Consider the following 26,511-nt stretch of genomic DNA (forward strand, 5'->3'; position numbering starts at 1 on the left):
AACTGGAAGGTTTAGTTCATATCACTGCAGTAGAAATTTAATTTACTATAATAAACAGTTTATTGAGCTAACTCGTAATAACCACTACTGTAAAATTAAGTATTCGTAACCAAATTTTATACTTAATTATTTTATATATTTAGCAGTACCTGCTGTCATATAAAGTAATTTTTACTATAAAATTACAATATTTTATTCATTCAAATTGTACCTAATATAGTTGCTATTTTTTTGACTAGTACATGATTTTACCTATAAAATTTTAAAAAAACGTTGTTAAATATAGTAACCAAATATAATTTCGTTTTTGTAAATACAATATTTATTTATTTATTTTTTTCATTTGTGTAACAAATTTACTGGTTATTTGATGACCAATTAAAATAACAACATATCAAAGATTTTGTATATAGTTATTATTCTAAAAACAAATAACAATAGGACATATCATAGATTAAATATACAATATATTATATTATATGGACATATTACTTTTTTTCAAATGAGAATTCACCGTGGGCGGCAGACACAAATCTGGTCGAGCCCGTGCATGTCATATAACAAATTTAATAATAATTAATTGTAAGTGGTGGAGTATTAAATTGTTCCAAATTTCATCTTGGTGCCTTGCCATGTGCGACGTGGTGCATTCTCATTAAACAAATAGTATAGATTTTTTTTACAATAAATAATATAAAAAAAAAAAATGTATATAATGAATATTTAATATAATTAGGACAGCTTTTTAATAATATTGTTTTTAAATATCATACTAGTTATTACATTGTGTAGTCTTAGCGACAAAAATATAAGTAACATAAATATAATATGGGTAGTACAATAATAAAAAAATTTGGTTATTTACATTTTTATCAATATATTTCCATCATTAATGCTTTTATGGTGAACAGGAAAACTGTTTTCTATGTCTTTAAGTTTTATAAAATTTAACTTGTTGGTCAATATTACTTTAAATGCTCCAAAATGCTCATTATAAAAAATGGTTTTATATAAAACATATATAATAAATGGTTTGTTTTTGACAATGAAAATACTTTTAATAAACCCAAATAATAGTAACATATCGCTGTTTTCATCACATACCTTTAGAATAACGGACATACTCTTGGAGTTATATAAAAGCCCATTAATTTTTACCCATGAAACAAAAAATGTAACGTCGCGGTTATTTAAATCATAAGGACCTGAATACTGAACTGAAACAATTGAATCGACAAAATCTTGGTTATCATTAATTAAAATATCAATTTTATTTTGGGGAATAACTGTGTCACTATACCATTTACAAATCATACTTAAAGCTAATGATTGTAAATTTTTTAAATCATCATATTTAGGAAAATTATGATTTTGTTTATTATCATCTATAATACTTAAACTTAAATTTGTATCATTATCAGAAGACGGTACACAGTTTGTTGTTTGTTCAAATAGATTATTATTTACAGATTGAAAATTTTTATTAGGTACCTATGTCTTTTGTGGATTTAGAATTGAAGTCATGTTGTTTAAGGTGTCTTGTATAGGTTTCAATATTATTAAAAATACGTAAACAGTTCTGATATGGACAATTAAATGTTTCTATTGTTTTTAAATCATGATATACATTAAAATGACTAAACAAATAATTTAGGCATTCGGCCTCATAAGAACATAAAAAACAGTTAACCATCATAACACTAAGATATTAAAAATAATAATTATAAATTATCAAATTTGGTATATAATATAGATGACAAAATTTAAAAATATTTACATAATAAAGAAAGATTGTAGATAGGTACCTAAGGACACAAGAAAGCACATCATAGATATCATTTAGATAAGGTACCTATTCTGTGGTATTGGTATTATTTAATAAAATGTTTACAACAGCTATTAGATTACAAACTAAATAATTATTAATTTAACAATGTAGGTAAATAGTCTAAGAAAAGATGGCTTATACTAGTTATAACTTGAGTGTATAGTGTAAATGTATCTACTTAATTTATATTTTAGTGTTATTTTATGTTTTAAATGTTAAGCATTAGGTATTGGGATTTTATGTTTTCTGTTGTTTTATTAAAACTATAAATACTTGTGTACCTATAAGAAATATTTTAATTTTGAGACAAAAAATTAGATAAATACAAAATAAAATATTTAAAACTTACTGTGATATTGACTATCACAGCACTAGCTTGTTCTAATTTTGATGGTTTCCACATACAATATTTAACTGTTTTTTGATTGTCTTCATTGGCAGTCTTCTTTGGAATTTTAATATTCACTGTTTGAATAGGTAAAGAAGTATTTGATTAGTTGCTAAATCATCATCACCTAAAACAAATTACAGATAAGTACTAACCTTTCTGTTTACCAACTCCAATTTTATTTTTATTAGTAATGTTATGTTAACAGTTATGTAAACAACTTGCCTAATTTAGCAGGTGATATAATTTTTTTAATTATGTTTTGTTGAAACACATTTAAGTTTAATTGTTTTTTAAAATATGTTTTCAACTTATTTTTGAATACATCAAATTTTTGTAAAAGATATTGGTCTTTTGATGGTAATAAATGAGAAAAATCCATATCAATCTAAGAAAAATCATTGTGTATATTTCTAATTATTTATTTGAAAAAAAAAAATTGTTTTATTATTAAGATTTAATAAATATGTATTTGAAAGCAATAAATTTATTTATTTTTATTTTAATATTAATTAAATATACTGCAATTCAAACATTTTTTAAATCTATTATGACATAAGAACACCTTTTGTAGTTTGTGTGACTATACTTACAAGTATGTGACTTGTTGCCTTTTTTAAAGCTGGATATTTATGAATAGCATTTTCGTTGATTTGCTTAGTATTTCTATAATGAGCAGTTTCAGCCCATAACTGGTGTAAAATGATTTCTGGTTCTATATTATGCTTTAGCCAATTTATTGAATCTAAAATATCTATTTAATATAGGTATGCAATAAGTATTAATAAATAAGAATTACAAATTAATATTATAATAAATATCTAATTCTAATGTCAATTTCACATTATAAGAATCATATTTTATTAAAAATTAAAAATTAAAAATAATTAATAGATGCCTTCTTCATTGATAAAAACTTCATTGTCCTTATTATGTCTTTTATTACTTTGAAAATGTATTTTCTTTATCTCCTTTTTTAAATTACAATATTTGTCATACAATTTTCCTCAATTAGGACTCACTTTATTACCTTCTTTATAATAAGGGATGAAATAGACATATTTATTTTCTGAAGGAAAGAATTCTTCTATACCTATTAAGTATGAAAACCCCTTTTTATTTATTATAGTTTTTAACAAACCATATACTTAGTATAAAACTACAATATTTACCTACTACATTATTAAAAATAAGTTGCTTTATAGAGTTATAGTTGTAGAGTTGAAAATAAAATAAATTAAAAAACATCTTAGATACAAAATAATTTTAAATATTTTTACAGTGCCTAATATATTTTGTTTATAATGATTAATTGTTAATGAAATATATGGAAATATATGCACACATGCATCTGCATCTAACCCACATGCATCATTCTTTAAATGTCAGAATACCTATATGTAATGTTACGAATATGTACCATTTGCAATGTTCGAAAATTGTGTTTTCTCAATTTTATTTGCACCTTTAGTTTTAAAAAGTTCATCTTTTATTAATATTCCACAAAGTCGGTTTCTCATTTTTGAAATTAATGACCCATATGACTTGAAGTGTTGTAGTATAAGGAGACCATATGGTATTGCTCCAATGTTTTTTTAATAAAATGATCTATAATTTAATATATTTTCGTTATCATAAAGAATTTTTTAATATTTTGCAATTAACTTTTACTATTACTCGAATTCACATAGATGGTGGTTGGTGGATTATCAACATAAGAAACTTCAAACTCTGCTTTAGTCGTTGAAAAATTTTCAAAATTTTGAGACCAAAAACGAGACCAAAAAAATTTATTTTTTGATGAGAAATAAGTGTTAGAGAAAATTTAAAATATTCAAAATTTCCTTTCACAAAAATATTTTTTTATATTATTATCTATCTATATTTAAATTTACAAAAAGTTTGGATAAAAAAAAAGTTTTATAGGGCTTTTTTGGAAAATTTTGGAAAAACTATTGAGAATTTCGAAAATTATGATACTTTCAAAAAGTACCATATAGGAGCAAATTCTGATTCAAAAAGTTACTTATATAAACTCTCAGGCAAGCATTTCTATAGGGAAAAGTGTTAACAAAAAATATTAATAATAATACCCAAGTAAATATACATCATATATAGTAAAACTATATTTATATTTCGCTCCATTCAGAACCTTAAAGTAATATTTTTTCATGTATAATTTCAACGATAAACACGACATAAATTGTATACTTTACATCTACTACGTATAAACATTTAAAAATTTAAATTTAACTGCTTTTAAAAAATTGTTTCCTGATTTAAGTAGGTAGGTATCTAAGAAATTATAGACCTATACAATTCGGTAATTAATTTATATTTAATAAACTTTATAACTATAAGTCGATATTTATTTAAATAATTTGAATAAAACTCGAAAATAACTGTATACATTAATAATATACTACATATTCAGTATATAGTGTAAAAAACTTACTTTTTTGACTTGAATCCGTTGAAACTTAGAGAGCCGTAGAGCGTCAAACTTTCTTGTAGAAGTGTCGCAAAGTATGATAAATAAATGACTGACATAAGGGTAATGGTGACCACCATCCATTAGCTGATAATATGTTTTGCAAGAGACAAAATTCTTAAGAATTTTTATTTCATGCCGCGCGTGTTGCCTCGTGCCTTATTTTACCTTTGTGTTTACGACTCGCGCGTGTTTAGTTTTCGCCGAATTATATTTCGACAGTTCGACTTATATTTTATAGCAATTTGATCTATTGCTATAGTATTCAATTATTTGGGCTATAAAATATAGTTGATTTAAACATATGAAAAAAAAAAAAACTATAAAATATAGTAATATTCACTATTGAAACCAACTATTTTTATATAGTCTTAATAACTATACTGTTTTAGTCATTCCACCTATAAAATAGTGATTCTTACTACATTTTCCGTGAATATAAAATTTTAGTAATTTTTTTTTTCCGTGTGCACTTATAATGTATCGACTGACTATAACATAAATTGTGCCTATTCTTTTTTTTTTTTTTTAATCCATTTGATCATGTATTTTGTTTTACCCTCGTTTATTGTTAACCCAATTCTCTATTCATTTTTCAGTCACTTCTATGTACCTAGTATCCTTTAGACTTACTTCATTTTCTGCCATTATAACAAAATAATTTGCATAAGCAGCCAATACTAGTTGCTTGTCAGTTCCAATTTTAACTTCACTTACTGTTACTCTCTCTTACGACTAATTCCAATGCTATATTAAATAATATATTGAAATAGGGTACCATTGGTGTTGTACGTCAGAAATGTTACCGTCTTTTTAAATACTGACCTTTTAGAAATTCGTCAAATAAATTGTCGATTTATCCTAGCGTCTCATGATATGATACCGTTTTATTTAATTTTTGAATTTTTAACATACCGTATTTTAAATTAGCGAACTTTTATAATTTCCGTCTTGCCTTACACAACAAGTTTTTCCAAATTTATTTAAACTCGTTCAAGTAGCAATCATATTACCAGTCAGTTCATCTACTTGTGAGAGATCATTTTCGGCAATGCCAAGGATCAATACATAATTAAGGTCTACTATATCTCAATACAGGATCAATGAATTAGGTCTACTTAATATAGAAAATTATATTGTTGTAGACGTTAAGGATAATTTAAACGAATTTTCTAAAACAGAAAAATTATCCTAAACCTTAAATTGACTTTATATGTGTAATATTACAGACTGTACATTTTCATTAAACGCCACTCTGTTAAAAATAAAAATAAAGATAAAAATCACTAAAGTCACACAATATATTTTATGACGAGTATTTAACAAAATTGTGAGTTTAATAATTTAAAAAATAAAAAGTAACCCTATCACTTTTTATGGAGTTCAGGTGTTCAACAAAAAAATTAATTAATTTTTCGTTAACTTTATAGGTATTAATTAAGATAATATTTTTCTCCATACAAAAACTTTATAATCGTTTAGCATAAAATATGAAAAGTTAAGTTGTTCCTAATGAAAATACCTCTTTAGATATAAGTTTTTTTTGTCTTAGTGTTATTCGAAAGTAAGGAGCCTCGTGAAAAACGTATTATCGGTTTCGTATTTTTATCCTTATACCGGTTTCAAAAAATGAATTTTGAATTTCTATAAAATTGCAAAAAAAACATAAACTATATTAAATATATCAATAATAATTCCTTACTTTGATAGTACGACGCTACTGAAGCTTCACATATATTTTAAATAAACAAGTCCAATGGATTAGCAGTAAGAGATGGAAACTATATAACTTTTACTAATTTATTGTAATAAGACAATAACCATAAACCCTTTCATAACCTATCTGCAATCTTAAACTATTACTATAATACTAATTAATGATTTTTTCAATTAAGGAAGGTTAAAACAAAACATTAAATTTAGCTCTTTATAAAAATAATGTAGTTTTATCAATGACAAAATAAAATTATGTTTTCTTCCTCGTATGACACTAGTGGATAGGGTTAAAATGAATCGTGATAAATTTTGAATGTAAAAATTTAGACAACAGCTAGTCTTAACGAGTCAAAATAAAAGAAAAGTGTAAACTTGCTTTTTTTGTTCTATACACATTACGTTTTTTGAATACGGTAGAGGTTCGTACAGCATAATGTGCTATGGAATCAGTAAGTAATTTTTAATTAGTACGAAAATTACATAATTTATATATTTAAAGGCCCCCGATATATATTAGGGCCTGGGACATCACATGCCCTAAGAATGGTTCTGTATATATGTAGGTATACAATTTTTGTCCAATGTAAATCCGTTTGAAGCTCCAACCATTCTTTACGTTGTATTTACTCTCCTATAATAAAACGGAACGATAGTCACTCCGTCCGACCTAAAATAATTCGCTGCGGAGTTTTCTCGCGGATTACACGAACTCGAAAATTCGCACCAAGGTATATCGCTAGGCGTATTATGAAACGATGCATACGACATACATGAGTAACACAGGATATCTAATGACGGTTTGGCATAAAGTAGGTGGTAAAAAGTAGCGGAAGCGTTCGCGAACGTCTTCCTCCTTGTCCACCACCGGCATCAAAATAGTCAATATTCTCGTGACGTACTCTGTATATATTTATAATACGCGTACACAGTGTAGTTGAGCTTCTATACATATATACATTTAGAGTAAAACGTATATATTATTATAATTATTATTGTATAGCTGCTGCTGTTGCTGAAGCCGTTAAAACGTTACGAAAACGCCGTTTTTACAAGTAAAACCTTTTTATACACATACGGCTAATTCATCGTAATTACCGAGATTAAAGTTCAACGGCAGCAGCGCGCGGCGGTGAATATTTACAAACTCTTAGCCCACGGCTTTCGGGCTACGACTCAGGATCAGATGGTTGTGCGCGGACGTGTTACATATTGATGGCCGGGAAATGTTTTCAAAATAATTTGCTGCTGGTATTTTGTACACAAAAAAGCAACCGATTAAACGTAACAATAATGATTACTATAATACACTGTAATGACGTACGATATTATCTCGTTTCCTTATAATTTCAAAACGCAACTTATGGTAGATATTAAAAAAAAATACACTATTTTTATGTAAACAAAACATACATAACAAAACATATACATTAAGATAAGAGTACAAAGTTGGAACGTCAATACGTTCGAAAGAATACACTTTAGAAGGTGTTTTCAAATTTTTTGAAGATAATAAAATTAAATGTTTTTTTTTATAAATCATTACCGAAACATAAAATTTAATAACGATACAAATATAGCTTGTAATCGTTATCTTTGAGAATCATAAGAAAATAGAATTTCATTGTCTTTATTATCTGAAGATACATCAAAATCCGTATATGTTCATGCGACACGTTGTATTGTTTTATTGCACTTCACTCATGTACGGAGGAAGTACAAATTTATTGTTTTATTGTTAATTTATTATGTGCATTAATTGTCCAATTTATTTGTGACACACTGGGATAGTATTTCACTCGGTAGTGCACTGTAGTGTCATACAAGACCTTCGATTCCAGTGAACTTAAAACTATATTATATAATTACTATTTATTATTGTATTATGCGCACACATAATCACACATGCGCGCAAGGTGCATGGACTGTTTGTGATTGGATCGTCGCATGAGACTATAAAGAATTTTTCCATTTCAAACAAATAGCCACTCAATCCTACCAATTCATATCCACAAAATGGTCTGAAAATATCAAATAAAATGTTTATCTAAGACAGGTTCCTCCGTTTACTATTAATATGAAACATTAACGTTACCCTTTGCAGTTTACCGGTGACAAACTAATAACAATAACGCTATATTTTTAATAACAGTTTAATAAATTAAGACCACTTGACTCAAAACATAACTACGAAATTATGATTGTATACATTATCAAATCGAACACTATTATATTATTGTTTATGTCAGTAAATGAAAATTTGTTTTCCGATTTTTAATCTATGGACTTTCATGTGATGTTCAACCGGGATGATGGATTTGTCGGTTCGGAATTGGTAAACACAACTCACAGTTCCATTGTATTAGGTTATACTTTAGAGATGGATTACAACGTAAGTTGTAATCTCCGTACACTGATTATTTAATTTTTTCAAGAATAATACATTTTTTATAATAAAAACTATTACCTCCAGAACCTGTGTTATCTTAGGGATTATTCTATATATACCCAATGAATTTTCAATAAAATATATTAATTTGAATGCAAATTAATTGTTTCATCTTATAATAATACCTATTTTGTCATTCGATCTTGGTATCATTCGATTATTGCAAATATTAACTAACAGCAAAAAAATCACGGGTTTCCATAAATACAGGTAAATACATCGTCACTCTCGAATATGACACAACTGTCGCTATCAATATCACTACTTTATAACAATACATCGTAAAACGAAAACATTTATTCAAACCGGCACATTACGGGTAAAACGTTACCATTTGGACAATTCCGAACATTAAACGGACAATACAACGTTAGCCAACTGTTATCGTTAGACGTCATGAATATTATCGAATTCATAAAAAATGTTAACGGAATGTATCCGGATGAGACGTTGACGTTCCGTATACGTAAGCAAAGCCGTGTCTATTAGCTAAATGCACGAAAAACAGCTAATGTCGACTTTATCCCGAAAATACAAAATAAAAATAAAAAGAGAAATGTTTAATGGGGTGATGTTGTAAGGTGGTAAGTTTTATAATGTATTATGGGTTGTTACCTTCCTACTTATTTAAGGGAGGGCTCGAGGCCCCGAGGGGTTGTAAAGGTTCGAGAGCCGATCAGCGCAACTGGACAGTCTGTCAAGCCAAATAAAATAGCACTTACTTGTTTCCTGTAGATATTCAGATATCGATGAGCTGTGCACTTGCAACTATCGCAGGAATGATCGAATGATGCACACCATTACACCGATGTTAACATTATCGGTGTAATAACAATAATGACAAAGCACCAGGCAGCATTTCTGGTAGAATCGATTTCGCTACGTCGTAAACCGCGGACTATAAGGTACGTCATATCGAACAACACCTACGTACAACGTACCCACGAAAGGGTGGTATGGAGTCGGTTAAATTGTTACCTACCTCATCGCGATTTCCGTTTGTACCGCTCGGTAAGCAGATAAACTCTGACCGTTCGAACACAACAATATAGCGACAGATGTAATTGCAGCTTGCGACGTTCGCTCGTTATCTTGTACGACCGCGACGTGTGCAGTCCGCGAAACAACACCGACACGGTCGCGTTCAGCGGGCGACTCGCTCCCGCGTCCTGCACACGGCTGGCCAAACTAATAAGTTAGAATTCAAGTTAGTTTTACTTATTTCCTTCTGGTACATCGACTTGAATTATTAACTCGTTTACTTCTAGATTTATTTAATATAAATGTATTATTTTTCAATTTTCCCAATTAAGTTGGTAAAGTTTTGAATTTTCAAGACCAGACATTCGGTTTGTCCGGTACCCATTACAAGTTCGTAGAATCTAGAAAAGTACTCAAAATAAAAGGAAAAAAGGTTCCGAAGAATTTGTTTAATTTGTTTTTATTTTAAGATAAATTAATATTAGTGATGGTTAAAACTAAAAATAGGATTTCCATGAAACAATAGTCGATCGTATATAGCCGTGGTTCTCAACACTAGTGTGTCACGTATTACCGTGGTGCGTTGTCACCAAAACATTAATTAAAACGGTGTTTTTAAAGTATTAACATATTATACTATGATGTAATAATAAAAGCTACATATAAGAAGAACAATTATAAATATATTCTTATTGATTCTTATCTCATTTATTTGAAATTTATCATTAAGTACAACATTAAAATCTAAATTTATAGATCGTAAAATTATTTATATTGCATTTCTTTGCAAAACGAATACGCGGAAATTAGCAAATAAGAATTTAATAATTTGCTTTTTTTCCAACTTCATGTGTGAATCAGCATTTTCGACACTGGAAATAACAATAAGCAAAATAGATATTGAGAGTAAATTATGTGTAAGCTTGTCAACCATTCGTCCACGAATTGAAGAACTATGCAGCTCTGAATATTTATGTACTAATACTGTTTTTTATAATACTTTCTTTGAACTGTTTAAATTTAAATTTATTTTTTAATCAAATTTCTACATATTAACGTATTCATTTACAAAGTTTTTTTTATTCTTAAATTTTAGAAATCTATAAATAAAGATTTATAATTGTTTAGAAATTTTATTTTTTCTTTAATTATGGTATACACAAGATTCGTCAAAATCCTGGTATTACATATATTGTTTTTCTCTTGTAATATCATCTAACTATTTATTTAATTGAAATTTGATGATTATAAAGGTTACTCTCCGTACCCAAAGAACTCCTGCATATAACCTCCTTACTATCTTTGTAACATCCAGCACTATTTCCATATCACTTGGCACCAGTGGCGTATCCAGGATTTATTTAACGGGGGTGTTTTAAAATTTAATAGACTTATAATAAGTAGAGCCTCTGCCCCCTCCCCCGTATTACATGAATAAATTCCATGTATTTATATAAATGAAAATGATTACGATAAGACAGCATATGTATAACCTACAAGTAGTATACAACGTTTATTCAAATGATCAAAGTATGTTTATAATTTGGTGAAATACCATAAAATAAGGTCGATGGGAGGAGGGTGTTCTAACACCTATATCACTCCCCCTAAATACGTCCCTGCTTGGCACTACCTCCATAGTACCTTGCACCAACTCCATACAACTAACATACCACACAAAAAAAGAATGAAACTCCGGGGTCGGATAAAATACAGGGAAGGGTGAATGGTATTAATGTATTAATTTTTCAAAATTAAAAACTAAAAATTATTTTCAGTGCACTCAAAATCTATCTGATCAGTTTATCTGAAGGTGTATAGTAAAAGAACTAAATTTCTTAATAAGATAAGTTGAAATTAAATGTTCTGACTTACACAAAAAAAAAGGACATCTAAAATGTTGAAAAAAATTGCATGTGGCCATAGACGAACTTCATTATATTTTGAAACCATAAAATATAGTTAACTAAATTCTAATGTCGTTTAATTTCGTCAACATTTCATTTTGTAAAGCTTACAAATCACTTTTAAAATTTCCAATGTTTTTTTTTTTTTGCTACAAAAAATGAAATTTCTAACTATTTGTTTCTTACAATACGTTTGTCCAACTCAACGATGTATAACTATATTTACTCAACTATATTAGTACATTCAATGAATATCATTCGTGCATTTTTAACGAAAAAACGTCGGAAAAACATTATTTATAAATGTTTAGTTTTAGTATTTAATGCTGAAGGAATTCACGAATATAAGTTTTATATTCTCTCAGTTAAGACTACCTCTCGTTGTAATTATATTTCTAGTTGTAAAAAAATCTCTTTCTGAAAAGTAAAACCTTTACCATTTCGGTTCTTATTATTCTTTATGAGTTTATTAAGCCGTGATATTTACTTTTCTGTTGTGTAGTTGTAGTGTATAATGCACCAAGCGTACTACATTCAGTACGAACGTGAAGTTATAGTTATGGAATTTAAAAAAAGAAACGATTGCAAATAATATGATGTTGATGTCAGTAAAACTTAAATTAAATAAATGATTATTATAAAATAAATAAATATACACGATTTATTAAGATAGCAGTTTGTACTATTTATACAATATAACTGTATAATGTGGTACGTTTTAGTTAATTTTGTAATCTATGAATCTAATATTAGCGCTGAAAACTTATAACATTATAAATTTATAAATGTAATGTTTGAATCGTTAGAATCGTTTCAAACTATTACGGGATATAATAATTGGAATGCAGCGCAATAACTACTGTCAAATGTTAATCTGCCGCAACGTTACATCGATGAGGAGGATAATTCGACGCATTGCAACCAACGCTCTCAGCAGAATCTTAAAACTATGAGTTTAGAATTCTGGTTTCGAAGTAGCCCGAGACTGCACCCAAGGTTGCAATACTTGACCATGATTCAAGAAATATAATATTATTTTGTGATAAATATTAGACCGCGGGGAGTTTGATAAAATTTAATTTATTTTTATTGGTCTTAGTTTGAAAACTCGATCCTGCACGCGTTTTTGCAATATGTCTTACGGTTGGTGGCATAGGGGTCTCGCTAACATTTTGTCCGAAACGTCACACTCGTCATAAACCAAATCGGTTAATTTTACTCGTTTGTGTTACATGTAAAACACATCCATCATCCATGCGCCGATGTATCCGTGTGTAGCGTGAGTACTGGATACTCTTTTGTAGTTCTTTCTTGGCCATACGAGACGTGTATGGTATCGACGATTTGAATAAATCGATTGATATCCAAGACGCTTACGGTCTTATACCCGTACCCGACAATGATAGCCTTTGCACGTGTAACAAACGACCGTTCGTCTTGTACCGCAGTATTCGACGGAGACCACGCTTCCGTGTGTCTATCACAGATATATATATATATATCTCTCTGTGGTGTCTACATCACATGTAATTTATTGACGTCCAAGTACGTCGTAAATTATAACCGTATATCGATATAGATGCTCCTCGGCCAGAACAAGCAAAAGTTATTCTCTTTGGCACGTCTCTACATGGTCCACTACACAGATTTCCCTCCGCGGAAGAAACGTTTTATCGTCTCGAAAGAATCTATTGGTAGAACGAGAAATTCGTCATCGGACCCATGACGAAGCAATATGTCTTGTTCCCTGGTCGGTCCGTAATACTTACCAGTGACTACAACCAACATGCATTTTCAACTTTTCAAATAAGCTCAAAACTGTATTACATTTATGTTTTGAAATTCCACGAGGTAGGTAAACTTTTGGTAATAATATACATATTATGTTGTATTAACAATCGTAATATTATTAGGTAAATAATAACTGTATAGTTTGAATTCGTAACTATCAAATTGAATCAGTTGTTACGAGTTCAATTCAGGGTCGGACTGGCCTATACTTTAGACCGCCGATTACCAGTGGGACCCTACTGTACGAAGCCCCCCTTACTTTTTTTTCCATCACTATAATATTGTATGACTCATAAGAGTAAAGAGTACGGACTAAGATATCACGTAGATAGTTGGTAGATCTAATATTTTGTTATTATAAGTTGTTGTCGACTGTTGTTGTTATATTATGCCTCTATTTAGTAGATATTATGCTGACTAACGCCAAACATTTCATTAAAATAATTGTATTTATATAGAATACAATATTGTAGGAGCTGCTTCAAAACTTAATTTGGGAGTGGGAGCCAAATGGTAATGGTTGGTTTTCATGTGAAGTATGTGAACCAGGTATAAATTTTTTTCTATTAATCTATGAACGTAAATTTATTTTATACATTTTATTTATTGTGCGTCAATGAGTGCAATCAGGGCCATTGCAGGGGAAGGAAATCATTTTTCCCCGGGCTTCAGTTAAGAAAAATTTAAAGGTGTCCTCCTTAAGTCCAGATTGATTAGAAATACTCGGCATTATCCATTGGAGATTATTGATACTAGTACATTATTTCTAAACTATTTTTTTTATGAAAAAATAATAAATTAAATTAACTTAAATTGATATTTAAGCTCTATATATAGGCTAAATTTTCATTTTTTATTTCTAAATAATTATAACCATAGGCGCCGGGAATGGGGCAAGCTTGGGCATTTCCCCCCTGGCTTTTCAAAAATATTTTTTAAACTGAAAAATTTTATAAAAAAGGTTCTTAAAATAGTAAAACTATGAAATGTATTTTTACTATCTTATCACTATTTGGGATCGGCTACCTTTGTCCTAATTATCTGTTTTTTGGTCTTCCAAATCTCTTTTCCCTTCATTTTCATGATAACTTTTACTGCATTTGTTTCTTCTCGTCTCATCACATGCCCAAACCATCTCAGTCTATTATCTCTCATCTTGTCCAGTATAGATGCTACACCAATACTACCTCTCACATATTCGTTTTTTATTCTATCTTCTCTTGACACTCCACTCATCCATCTAAGCATTCTAATTTCCGCAACACTCTGTTCTATTCTCCTGTTAATCGTCCAACACTTTGAACCATACAGCATAGTTGGTCTCAGTACACTCCTGTACAATTATCTTTCAGTCTCTTTGGAATTCTCTTATCGTATAAAATGCCATATAAATGCATACATATTTTTTAGAAATTAATAAAATATAATTAATTATATCGATGCATTTAAATTACATTGATTGGTTGAAGTTTGGAAACCTATATTTACCAACATTTTGTAAGTTTGATGTGTATTTTTTTATCGTACTTGTATATTATTGTGATGATTGAGCGATTGAGTAGCCCTCGAATTAATTTGCTCTAGGCACTAAAAATCCTTAGGACGGCTCCGAGTGCAATACGAGTATATTGTGTATTACACATAAAATTGTTGTTCGGAAATCAAAAGTAAATATTGATTTTGTACACTAGGGTAGTAAAGTTAAAAAAGAAATATAATATATACATATAGTTTTTATAGTAACTACAAAAATAAATCAAAATAAACTATATAATATTATGATATAATCGTAATTTGTTGTGGTCTCATTTCATAGCTTTTTTTTCATTTCTTTATACAGATTTCGAAAAAGTATACATTCAATATTACTGGTTGTTAGCTGATAACATATAAAAGTTTATTAGGTGTTCGAAAATTGAAAACGATTATTTGAAATTATTACAGACGGTTTCAACTGTTTTAAATTCACTGTTGTATCTTCAGGACTTCACGATACATACATATTTATACGCAAAAAGATGCGTTGGTTGTATTTTTATTAATTTAATATTAAATAATTGAAAAAGCCACAGAAGTTTTATTTATAAATAACGAATTTAATAAGACGAATAAAATTGTTCGTATTTGATGTACCTAGGTACGAAAATAATTAATAAAAATCAATTAAGTACACCTAAATAAATTTGTTCCACGTCTGTAATCTAATGATTCCATATGACGCGGTTAACAAACAAAACAAACAATTATATTCAACAACAATATTCTTAATTATTCTATATGATGCCATTTAATTCATGTAATGTTATACTACTGCGTTGCTAACTTTCATAAACAAAAGTTTGGTGAAAACACCGACAAGATCTCTCCCAGGTTAACGAGTTTCATTATTTGCGAGCGTTTTGAGAGTAAACACATTATACACATAATTTATCAAAAACATCTTGAGAGTATATGGTGTCGGTATTTGTACACATATGTTTAATATGTTCAGCGAGAACACTAGTGCTATTAATATTTATTTTTATATATAATTTATTAGCGTTTAGAGACTATTGTCCGAACAGGGACGAACGAGAGCGAATTTTACCGAACGAGAAAGTATAAACGGTCTGACTGATTGCGAATGGATTCCTTCGCGTTCGGAATAGTTCACTTCTAGGGAAGTATGACCGAAGAAAACTATGCACTTAGGAACGAACACGAACGAATAATCTGCACGGTGCGGCAGAATCATTAGTGAATCCATGGACGAATTCAAGCATTCGGTAACATTCGTTAAATCGGTCCATTAAATCACTTTTAGAGGGATTTAAATTAGGTGTTATTGCAAGCTAGAACATTTTTAAATTATAACAAAATTTGAAAAATAAACAGTACGTAGGATAGTACTACGGGGATGAGTGGTAAAACGTTTTGAGTACATACCGTTCAGGGGTAAAACAATTATTTGGTAGATAGACCAAAATTGTAAGAATTGTTCATCCACGTAAGAATTTAAGTATCAGTTCATCCCAACCTGACAATGTTCAATATAATTAATATTAATTCAATATTAATTTAGCCCTCCCCAAAAGAAAATTTTGGGGATGCGCATGCTTAAAGGCTAACTTATACATCTCACAATATTATCATCAATGGTCTGATCCAGTGATGGCGTCAGGATTTTTTTTTTTGTGGAAGGCCATGGTCGGTTCCTGTTTCGATCAGACTATGGTAAATTTTTTATTCAGCATTATTACTTGTTATAAAATCTTATGATGTTTACTGTTCAAGCACGGAAATATATTCTAGATGACACTCTGTATTAGCAATCGAGTTATACTTTCTTATTATTGGTGGTGAAACATTTATTACTTTCGTAGTTTAAATTATATTATTATTGTTAATAAATTACACTTCGAAATATGATTTTTTTAAAAATTTAAAAATTCAAAGAATATGAAGAATTTAAATACAAGCATATAAATGAATTTACTTTCAATGTAAAAATAAAGGGCGTTCGTTCATAACCGCACACTTTTATACTTTAATCCTACATATGTCTGCCAAATTAAACCGTTCAATACAGCACACATTGATATATATATCAATAACGTATGCATTTATCTAAAATAACATGAGTGCAACTCGAGACCAGGCGGGGTCATTCGATCGCTGCGCTCGTTCGAACAGTTAAAAACGAAAATATCCCCCGATTTGCTATGCAACACCACCCCAAACAGGTTACAGGATAAAAAAAAACAATTATGAGTGAGCATCATACGAAACGGCAACGTGAACCGTACATTCAAAGTATGCAGGGAGAAAGAACTGTTAATCAAATGTGTATGGTTTTGAACTAACGACCTTTCATCAAATTTCCCTTTTTAAGAATAGAATAAATGTGTGTGGTATTGAACGATGTAAAATGTGCGGTTATGAATGGAAAGTGTGCGGTGTTGATGACCGCCGAAAATAAAACAGAAAATATTAAATTATGTGTCTATAATAAGACAATTTATTAATTGTTTGGTAACGATTATAATGTAATGAAAAAATAATGAAATAACAAACACAAATGGTTTACGCCAAATATATTTTAATAAATCAAAAAAACAATAACAAACAATTTCCCAAAGTAATACTTTGTATACAGAATGAATGATTGATAATATACAATATTAGTATGTACAAATATTCGGAGGTCTTATAATATACTGATTAATTATAATAAATATATAATTTTAATGAAAAATTTTTAACAATAAACAACTTCAACTGTACAAAAACTTAGGAGAAAAAAGTGATTGGCATTAATGTAATATAAAAATATGTTTTACAATATGACCAAAAAAATAACATAGAAAAGTTCATTAAAAATTATGTATACCATCCCCATTTGCAGAAAAAAAGTACTATAATAGCTAGTAAAGTTAGAATAACTTTAAATTATAGAAATAATACAGTATATAATATGCACATAAATTGGGTTACAAAAATAGTTTCAAAAATATGTAAATTGCTTTAAGCATGATGAAACACAATTGCTTAAGTCACAACATTACCGCATAAAATAAATATTATCACTGATTAATTAGCCCACAATACTCATGGTGGTGAACCTAATTATCTTTACTTGTACAAAAATAATTAAAGCTAGGCCTAATGTCTACAGATATATATACTTCATAAAGTACTAAGGCGCACATAAGTATAAAGTATTTAGGCACAATGATAGAAAATATTATATTTTCGTATTGTTTTTCAAAAACTATTTGTAAAATCCATTATATACTCTGCCAAGAAAATAAATCAGTTATGAATAAGTAAATTATTATTTTTGACATTCTTTAAATAATCAACTAATTAAAATTAATAGTTAAACTATAAGAAAAATAATTTTATCATAAAAATGTATTTAATCATGTAAATATCACATATTTTAGAAGAAATTTAACAATTTTTAATTTTATTGAATCTATCAAAACATTATTATTTATAAACTATTTACCAGTTACTGGAATATTATAGATTTAAATATTAAATACAATTAGTTGTATCATTTTAATATAGTACAACAAATTATCATTAATAAAATTTTTATAAATTGGCTACAAAGAAATATTTTTTAAGGTGTTTATTTGATATTAAGATTTTAATATAATATTTGAACACTCTTGGTAATATTTTTTTAGAAAAATCATTTAAATTCAAAATAAATATTTATCTCATAATAGTATTACAATGAAAAGTAACTGAATAAATATATCAAAAAATTTTATTTAATTTTTTTTATTAGATTTAACAAAATTAGGTATCTTTATGAATGTAAAGTTATAAAGAATCTTAAAAATTCAAGATTATATAGATTAAGGTAACACATTTTTAAATATAAGTAAACATCTTACTTATACAATTAAAATATTCTAATACAATTAAACATTTTAATTCCTTTTTCGTCGTTTCATCATGGCTTTTTCTCTACGAATGTCTGCTAAATCTTCAAGAAGTCCTAAAACAAAAGATAACTTATTATAAATGAATGTAGTGTAAATAAAATTTAAAAAATTTAAATTATTTAACAAGAATAATAATTGTATAAATAAATTTAATAAACTTATTATTCAATTATTTTAATTTGTATTATTTTGTAGTTTGAGTTAGATTTTTAATATTAATATAATTAATATACAAAGCTGTGATTTTTAAAGTATATTTGAATATAAATATATTACTTGAAATTCAGTAATTTGATAAAATATTAAAAGTTTCAAATAATATTAGACTTATAGAAATTGAAAATTCTTATGTAAAATAAAAATTTGCTAACACTGAAATATTAAAAACAAAATTACCAGCTCGAGAACTTCGATATTCTTCTTTTTGAAGAGTACGGAAGTCAGATTCCATACATTCATCATCTTCATCTATTCCTCTGTATCTAAAAAATTAAAAATAAATTGTTTTATAATAAGAATTAAATTATATGATAATAATAAGTGTATTTTACTTTGATTTGTCGTATTTAAAAATTTCAGAAATAACTTTTGAGTAATCTTCTGCTCCTTCTTCGGGACCATCATCAATAAAGTCATCTAATTCTGAATCATACTCATCTGAATCAGATTCAATAACTCTACGTTTATTCCGCATGGGCATATTTCGATCATCTCGTCTTCTCATATCAGGGGGTGGAAACTGTTTAGGTACCAAATCTCTAGGCGGGAATTGTTTAGGTACCATGTCTCTAGGGGGGAAATGTTTAGGCACCATATCTTTAGGAGGAAATTGTTTGGGCACTATGTCTTTAGGCGGAAATTGTTTAGGCTTAACATTATTGTTGGGTGGTACATTTTTAGATTTATTTACAGGAGTTGGGACATATTTATCTTTTGAACTGATAGATTTTGATTTTAAGCTTTGAGATGACGTTGGTTTTGGACTGTATCTATCAACTGATCGTTTGACCGCACTGGGTGTATATAGCTCAGTGGAAGATGAGCTCTTTCCCTTGGGCACATATTTTTCAGGTTCATTTCTAGCTTTAGGTGAATATAATTCAGATTGACTTTTAAGTTTAGACAGATATTTTTCATTAGTCAAGATTTTCGCTCTAGGTTCATATTTTTCAGTAGAAGTTGGTTTTGATGAATATTTATCATGGGAAAAATTCTTAGGTTTAGGTGAATACTTTTCATAAGAATCGTTACTTGATTTTGGCACATATTGATCACGGTTTGAGATGCCTTTAGATTTTGGTAAATATTTTTCTTGAATTGTATGTTTTGGTTTAGGTATATACTTATCATTTATTGATTTTGGTTTAGGTGAATAACGCTCATCATTAGAACTATATTTTTTGTCATTGTAAGAATTACTTTCCAAAGTGGTTTTAGGTATGCTTTTATTTCCACTATTAGATTTAAATCCAACACTTTCTGAGTTATTTAATGATCTAGGTACATATTTATCATTTTTACTATTATTATTGAGCTCTTTATGAATTTTTAAATCTTTGGTCCATACAGAAGCATTTTTTTTTAATTTATTTTCAGCATTTAAATCAACTTTTGAAGAAGATGCAATTGGTTTGTGTACCTTTTCAATTGGTCTAACTTCTTTTGGATTTTCAGTAGAAGGTGCAATTTTACCTTGTCGCCGAGCATTTCTCATTGTTTCAATTCTTTTTTCTTCTAAATATTTTTCTCTTTCTTTTTTAGTCATCATGGGTAAAGATTCTTCTTTCTTAGGTTTTTCAATAATAATAGGTTCATGTTGCTTTTTTTCAGCAATTTTAAGTAATTCCTGGAAATTCAATGGAGGTGGTTGCATAGGACGTTTTTTAATTTTATCTGTATCACTTTTCAAATTTTTTTGTTGTGGCTCTGGATCTACTTGATTATCCTCCATATTTTCTAATTCTTTAGGTTTTCTTTTCCGCTTATGTGGTAATAATTGATCTTCTTCTTCTTTCAACAGTGCTGCTTTTACACGATCCTAAAACATAAACAAATTTTTTTTTTAAATTTTTGATTTTACTATTGTAGTAAATATAATAGCGAATATATGTCGCATGTGTTATATTTTATTTTAATGTTATGCCTGTTATCAAAATTTTGATTTAATTTTTAAGTGGAGGAATGATTTCTGATAACAAATTTTGTCATTTTAAATTTTGAAGATAGAAAAGAATATATTTGTTTCACTAAGATATGTACATTTTTTTTTTTTTTATTAATTAATGTTTATGTTGTTTACAATATTTCAACAGAAGAATTGCTCTGAATATCTATTTTTTTGTTTTAAAAAACTGTGTCTTGAGTATACATCTAGATAGCTAATAGATGAATTTCTCTACAGCTTTCAAAAAAACCGATAAAAAAATACAAAAAAAAAAAGTAAAATTCACAAGTAATTTATTTTTTACTGTAACTCATAACTTCTTTTGTGATTATTTTGATGTTCAAATTAAGACAATACTATATATCTTTTTTTAATAACTAATAACTACTGTCTATAGCCAAAACTCCCTCCTTTCACTTAGGAAACTAAAGATACATTAATCTTAAATTTATTAGAACAATTTACCTGTTACCAATCTTTGTACTTCATACTAAATCAACAGTATTTTGCACCATTTATCAAAAATATTATGTAAATATAGTATACTTACTTTAGTTCCAGAAATATCATGACTTTTGTGATTTACTGTTTTCGAACTTCTTGAATCAGCAGGAGTATTAACATATTTATTTATGATATTATTATAAATATCCATGGCATCTTTTGAAACATATCCATAGTCATCTTCATCTGGTTGATGAAATCCTGTATCAAATTAAGTAACATAGAAATTAAGAACATAGAATATATAGGTATTTTTAGTCAAATTAATATAAACAATACAGGACTTATAATAAGCATTTTAAAATTTATTCTGTTATCTTGAATGAGTGAATTAAAATTGAACAAGTGATCTTGAATGAATTCCTTTGGTGTCATTGTTTTAAAATTAAAAAAATAATATTTATTTAAAATAAATATATTATGTACCATTAAAGTGTATAAAAAATATATTAATAATTCATAAATAATAATAGTATTAAAATAAACAGTGTAAACATATAGTTTCAAAGTTTAATAGAAAAAAAAAATACTTACTAAAGGATTTAATTTATGGTTTACCTTAACAATAATCTAAGTAATTTTAATTAACAAACCTGCCATGGTAACAGATGTATTGACATCATCTTTAGCATCCTCAATAACTGATTTATTTGCTGATTTTGTTCGATTTAACATAGACTGTACACGTTTAAATGATTTTCGATCTTGACTTCTCAATGATATCAATTCATCTTTTTTTTTTTGTTCTTCCAATTGTTTTTGTCGATCTTCTTCTTCTTTTTTAGCTAAGAATTTTTTAATGCTCTCAGATAACTGTCTACTTTCTTTTGTAACTTTTTTTGGTGGATCCAATGAAGCTTTAAAATATTTAACCTAGCAGAAAAATGCATTATTATTTACTTAGAAATGCTAAAATTATTTAATCCCAGCTTTTTTAAAAGAAAAAAAAAGTGCTACTTTACTAAGTGTAAATTGTAAAATTGGATTTATTTAAACAATTTAAATAAATGAGTATTGTTTTATTTCAGTATTGCATTTCTAATAAAAAAATGACACTACTAAGTTAAAATTTGTTATTTAGTTAACATACTGAACTATCAGACATAACATACATTTTTAAAATAAGTACCCACACATAATAGGTCAATTAAGATACAATTCATAATGATTTTAATCGACAGTCAAAAAAAACGGTTTTAAGTAACTATTCAATGCTAGGTTCAAGATATTTTTCAAAGTATCAATACCAGTCCAGAGGACTAATATTTTTCCAAGGTAAAGATTATTTTTGTTCATAAATTATAAATTTATGATCAATGGTATCAGTACATGATGGTTACATTAACTCAAAAGCACTTAAGTTCCATCTGGTTATGAACTAAATATTTATTGCTGTTGACATTACTCACTTCATTGTCCCTGGTGTTATTTTTCTGCGCCTGATAAAGTATAGTATGAAAATCCATTTTCACGGTGACTGGTTATAGAACGTAGTTCAACTGTTGGTGCAGAAAAAATCTTTTTGATATGAATTTGCTCTAGAATTTACTATTTACTTGATGACGAAAACATCGTCTCGACTACGGTTTGTCCTTCACCTGAAAACATATCGGTCAGACTATTTTCAATACACAGAAAATATTTTCATAGTAACTAGGGAGAATAAAAATTATTACGAGTACACACGTAGATGGTCCGCGGGACCGGAACCCGAACAACAAGATGGTGCGAGGCGCGACGTAGACTGACGGTGGACGCGAACTCGATTCCTGTGCTTGTGAAAAGCGGACGAGCTTATCATCTTCGTTATGGCACCACACACCACAGTTATGTGTTGCAATACGTCGTTGTCGCCACATGTACCGATCGCGTGAAAAAAAATCGATAACACGGAAACAGCTGTCCGACGTTGTTGCGTTGATGGGAGCCATGATAATGGTTATCATAAACGATCATTGCGTTTGCATGTTTTCGCAGGTTAACAGTGGTCGCCGATTTCAGCCGATTTAAATTATAATTTTACGATACATTCATAAATTTACACGATAATTATATGATATTTGTCAACATCACGTCTGCAGTTATCGGGCCTACAGATTTGTTTTTCAGATTGACATTTTTCAATTGAGTTATCAGATTTTATCATAATTTATTTTTTAATAGTTATTATAAACTTCGTTATTAGATAAACTTTTACCTTGACTTTACTAAAGTATAATGAAAGCGATTAGTAGCTATTTCACGGCTAGTCTCCGGCTGGCAGTGCGTAACATTGCTGTCCAACGATCATTTGCGACTGACCCAACACCATCAACAGAAAAAAACCCATTGGACAACATCAAACCGCACACTCGCAGTGGAGTGCTGTCGGTAGTGGAAAAAGATGATAGTGGATTTCCATCTTACATAATACTGAAAGAAACCAGTCCTATACTTAGGTATGTACATTTGCGCTCACTGGTCTCCCTATAAGATCAGTGAGCATAACGAACTATTGCAGCAGTTTGTGGTACTGTGCATTCAAATTTTCTTATGCAAAAATTATATCTGAATGCAATTATAATTTTTCAGTCAAGCCATGATCAATATTAAAACCAAAAAACGACGACAAAAGAAGTCTAGTATACTCTTAGAAGGCAAGCGCTTGATACAAGACGCTTTAAATGCTGGTGTGAAGCCAAAACAGATATTCTTCAGCCAAAAGAGAGTGTTGGAGAATTTGTGTATACCTGAAGAACTGCGAGATCTACCCGTTTCGAGAACAATATTTTACAAAGCTCCATATAAAATGATACAGTTGTTTACAGAAACTGAGACTTCACAAGGGATTATGGGTATAAAAATGATTTAATAGTTCATAGTATTAATGAAATTAAATTTTAAGCCTTATTTATACTGTCACAGGTATTTTTGAAATTCCTGCTTTTGATCATAGTGTTCGAAAAAATGTGTTTCCAATTACAGTTATTTGTGATAACATCCGAGATCCTGGTAATTTAGGTGCTGTGTTAAGAACTGTGACAGCTGTTGGAGCCTCACAAATTTTATTAATGAAAGGTAAGGAAATTATTTTTGAAATTATATGTATATTGTGGCAATTCAAATCAAACAAACTTAACTATTATGCAATGTTTAGGCTGTACCGATTTATGGGGAGATAAAGTGTTGAGATCTGCTTGTGGTGCACATTTCAGAATGAAAATAGTATCTGATGTTGACTGGAGTTCTTTGTCCAATATCAAAGGTCAAGTTTGTTTAGCCGATAACAACAGTCTAAGTACCACTGATATTTCTGAAGATAATAAAATAGAAGTTTTTAGAAAAACAGCTCCAATTGAGCTGCCAATAGTTCCTTACTATGAAGTTGATTATTGTAAAACTACTCCTTTAATATTTGTAATTGGTGGCGAAACACTTGGCTTAAGTGAAGATAGTTACGAATTTGCAAGAACGCAAAAAGGTATTAGAGTAAATATTCCTCTACAAAACGGTATTGAAAGCTTAAATTCTGCTACAGCTGTTGGAATATTGTGTTTTGAAGCCAAAAAACAAATGTTAAAATTAATACAAGATGAAAATCAAATTGATAAAATGGAATTAAAAAATTAAAATTTTAGTATATAAGTATATTTATAGCATTTATTTTATACAATTTTGTTTGGATTTGTAAATAAGTTGTAAAAGATGTATTAAAATTTAATATTTTAATATTATTCTTTTAGTGTAATTTTTTTTAACATATTAATATTTTTTAAATCAGATTTCAAAATATGAATTCTTAGATTAGGTTATTGCGATAACAGCCGTGGCTTTGTGTGCTTGCGCTGCATGAAAACACCTAACCACATTTCCTCTTGGTCGTTGTATGCGTTCCACTTTCAGTGTAGCCTCCTCTTAAAAATCAGTATATTAAAATATTTTTACCCAATTGATTGTATAGTGTATTTTGTTAACATATTTAATATTCATTAATTTTAAACAGTTTCATGTTTTCTAGATACTATTAAAAGCAGATTTTGAATCTATTTTATTACTTTTGAACGTTAATGATTGTAAATTATTTGGCCCCAAGATTACACCTCCTTATATTGCACAATTATTAATCAAATATCACCAATGGTTAAATTTTAAATAGTATATATCTAAACTGTTTTAGTCCTTCAAGGAGTTAGTGTATGTTTAGGTTGTACATCTTAAAATATTTTAAAGTAAATAATTCATTCATGCCTATTAAAATATAAGTTATACTATCATCATCAAGATTTGAAAACATTAATGGTGACAATAAAAGATCAATACCAGCAGAATATCCAAATGTAGAGGTATGTTTATTCAAATGGTTTACTCAATGTAGAAATAAAAAATTATTTATAAGTGGATCAATACTAAAAGAAAAAGCAGAATATTTCGCAACTCAATTTGGTTATTTTAATTTTAAAGCAAGTCAAGGCTGGTTAGGAAATTTGAAAAATCGTCATAACATATTTTTATTTAAAATATATGACAAAAGTGCTTCTGTAAACGATTATTTATGTAATGAATGGATAAGAAAGTTAACAAACATCATAAAAGAATATTCTTTTGATGATGTAGGTATTTAATATGAATGAGATAGCATTGTTAAGACAGCCTACCCCATCGCACTTTTATTTTGAAAAGAGATACTTGTTCATGTGGTAAACAAAGCAAGGAACGGATAACAATTCTTTTATGATCAAATATGAAAGGTTCCGAAAAAATGAAACCGCTTATAATCGGGGAATCAATAAACCACGATGTTTCAAAGAAGTTAAGAAGAGTTTACCATTAGATTATGAGTCAAACAAAATGACATGGATGACTGGAGATTTATTTAAA

General features: G+C 28.5%; 2 protein-coding genes and 1 long non-coding RNA gene across 4 annotated transcripts; 1 reads left to right on the plus strand and 2 right to left on the minus strand.

The window, feature by feature from the left end:
- Positions 1-1,042: 1,042 nt before the first annotated feature.
- Positions 1,043-4,862, minus strand: LOC112693233. Its single transcript, XR_003149464.1, has 4 exons — positions 4,672-4,862; positions 2,810-2,970; positions 2,178-2,343; positions 1,043-2,109 (listed from the first exon to the last, which is right to left on the minus strand). It is a non-coding gene; the product is annotated as an uncharacterized LOC112693233 (long non-coding RNA).
- Positions 4,863-18,787: 13,925 nt separating this feature from the next.
- On the minus strand, positions 18,788-23,470 carry LOC112693224 (protein SPT2 homolog). 2 transcript variants are annotated; one of them, XM_025568200.1, is made up of 7 exons: positions 23,341-23,470; positions 23,064-23,252; positions 22,248-22,527; positions 21,701-21,855; positions 19,538-21,024; positions 19,383-19,468; positions 18,788-19,039 (listed from the first exon to the last, which is right to left on the minus strand). In XM_025568200.1, exons 2-7 carry the CDS (start codon positions 23,118-23,120, stop codon positions 18,972-18,974), a joined length of 2,133 nt encoding a protein of 710 aa, XP_025423985.1. In that variant the 5' UTR covers positions 23,121-23,252; positions 23,341-23,470; the 3' UTR covers positions 18,788-18,971. The 2 variants fall into 2 exon arrangements, with proteins under 2 accessions (XP_025423985.1, XP_025423984.1); XM_025568199.1 differs by having other exon boundaries at positions 23,331-23,470.
- A 159-nt stretch (positions 23,471-23,629) lies between these two features.
- LOC112693225 (rRNA methyltransferase 3, mitochondrial) lies at positions 23,630-25,367 on the plus strand. The gene is made up of 4 exons (XM_025568202.1): positions 23,630-24,092; positions 24,226-24,488; positions 24,559-24,711; positions 24,791-25,367. Exons 1-4 carry the CDS (start codon positions 23,872-23,874, stop codon positions 25,261-25,263), a joined length of 1,110 nt encoding a protein of 369 aa, XP_025423987.1. The 5' UTR covers positions 23,630-23,871; the 3' UTR covers positions 25,264-25,367.
- Positions 25,368-26,511: the final 1,144 nt, after the last annotated feature.

The sequence above is a fragment of the Sipha flava genome, unplaced genomic scaffold (assembly GCF_003268045.1).
Source record: "Sipha flava isolate LNK unplaced genomic scaffold, YSA_version1 82_pilon_pilon, whole genome shotgun sequence".
NCBI classification, from domain to species: Eukaryota; Metazoa; Arthropoda; class Insecta; order Hemiptera; family Aphididae; genus Sipha; species Sipha flava.

Coding starts and splice junctions, on each gene's coding strand:
- LOC112693224 (XM_025568200.1), bottom strand. CDS start 23,120: ATGGATTTTCATACTATACTTTATCAGGCGCAGAAAAATAACACCAGG. Junction 22,528..23,063: donor ATAACACCAGGGACAATGAA/GTGAGTAATGTC, acceptor TTTTTCTGCTAG/GTTAAATATTTTAAAGCTTC. Junction 21,856..22,247: donor TACATCTGTTACCATGGCAG/GTTTGTTAATTA, acceptor AATTTGATACAG/GATTTCATCAACCAGATGAA.
- LOC112693225 (XM_025568202.1), top strand. CDS start 23,872: ATGAAAGCGATTAGTAGCTATTTCACGGCTAGTCTCCGGCTGGCAGTG. Junction 24,489..24,558: donor GACTTCACAAGGGATTATGG/GTATAAAAATGA, acceptor ATACTGTCACAG/GTATTTTTGAAATTCCTGCT. Junction 24,712..24,790: donor ACAAATTTTATTAATGAAAG/GTAAGGAAATTA, acceptor TGCAATGTTTAG/GCTGTACCGATTTATGGGGA.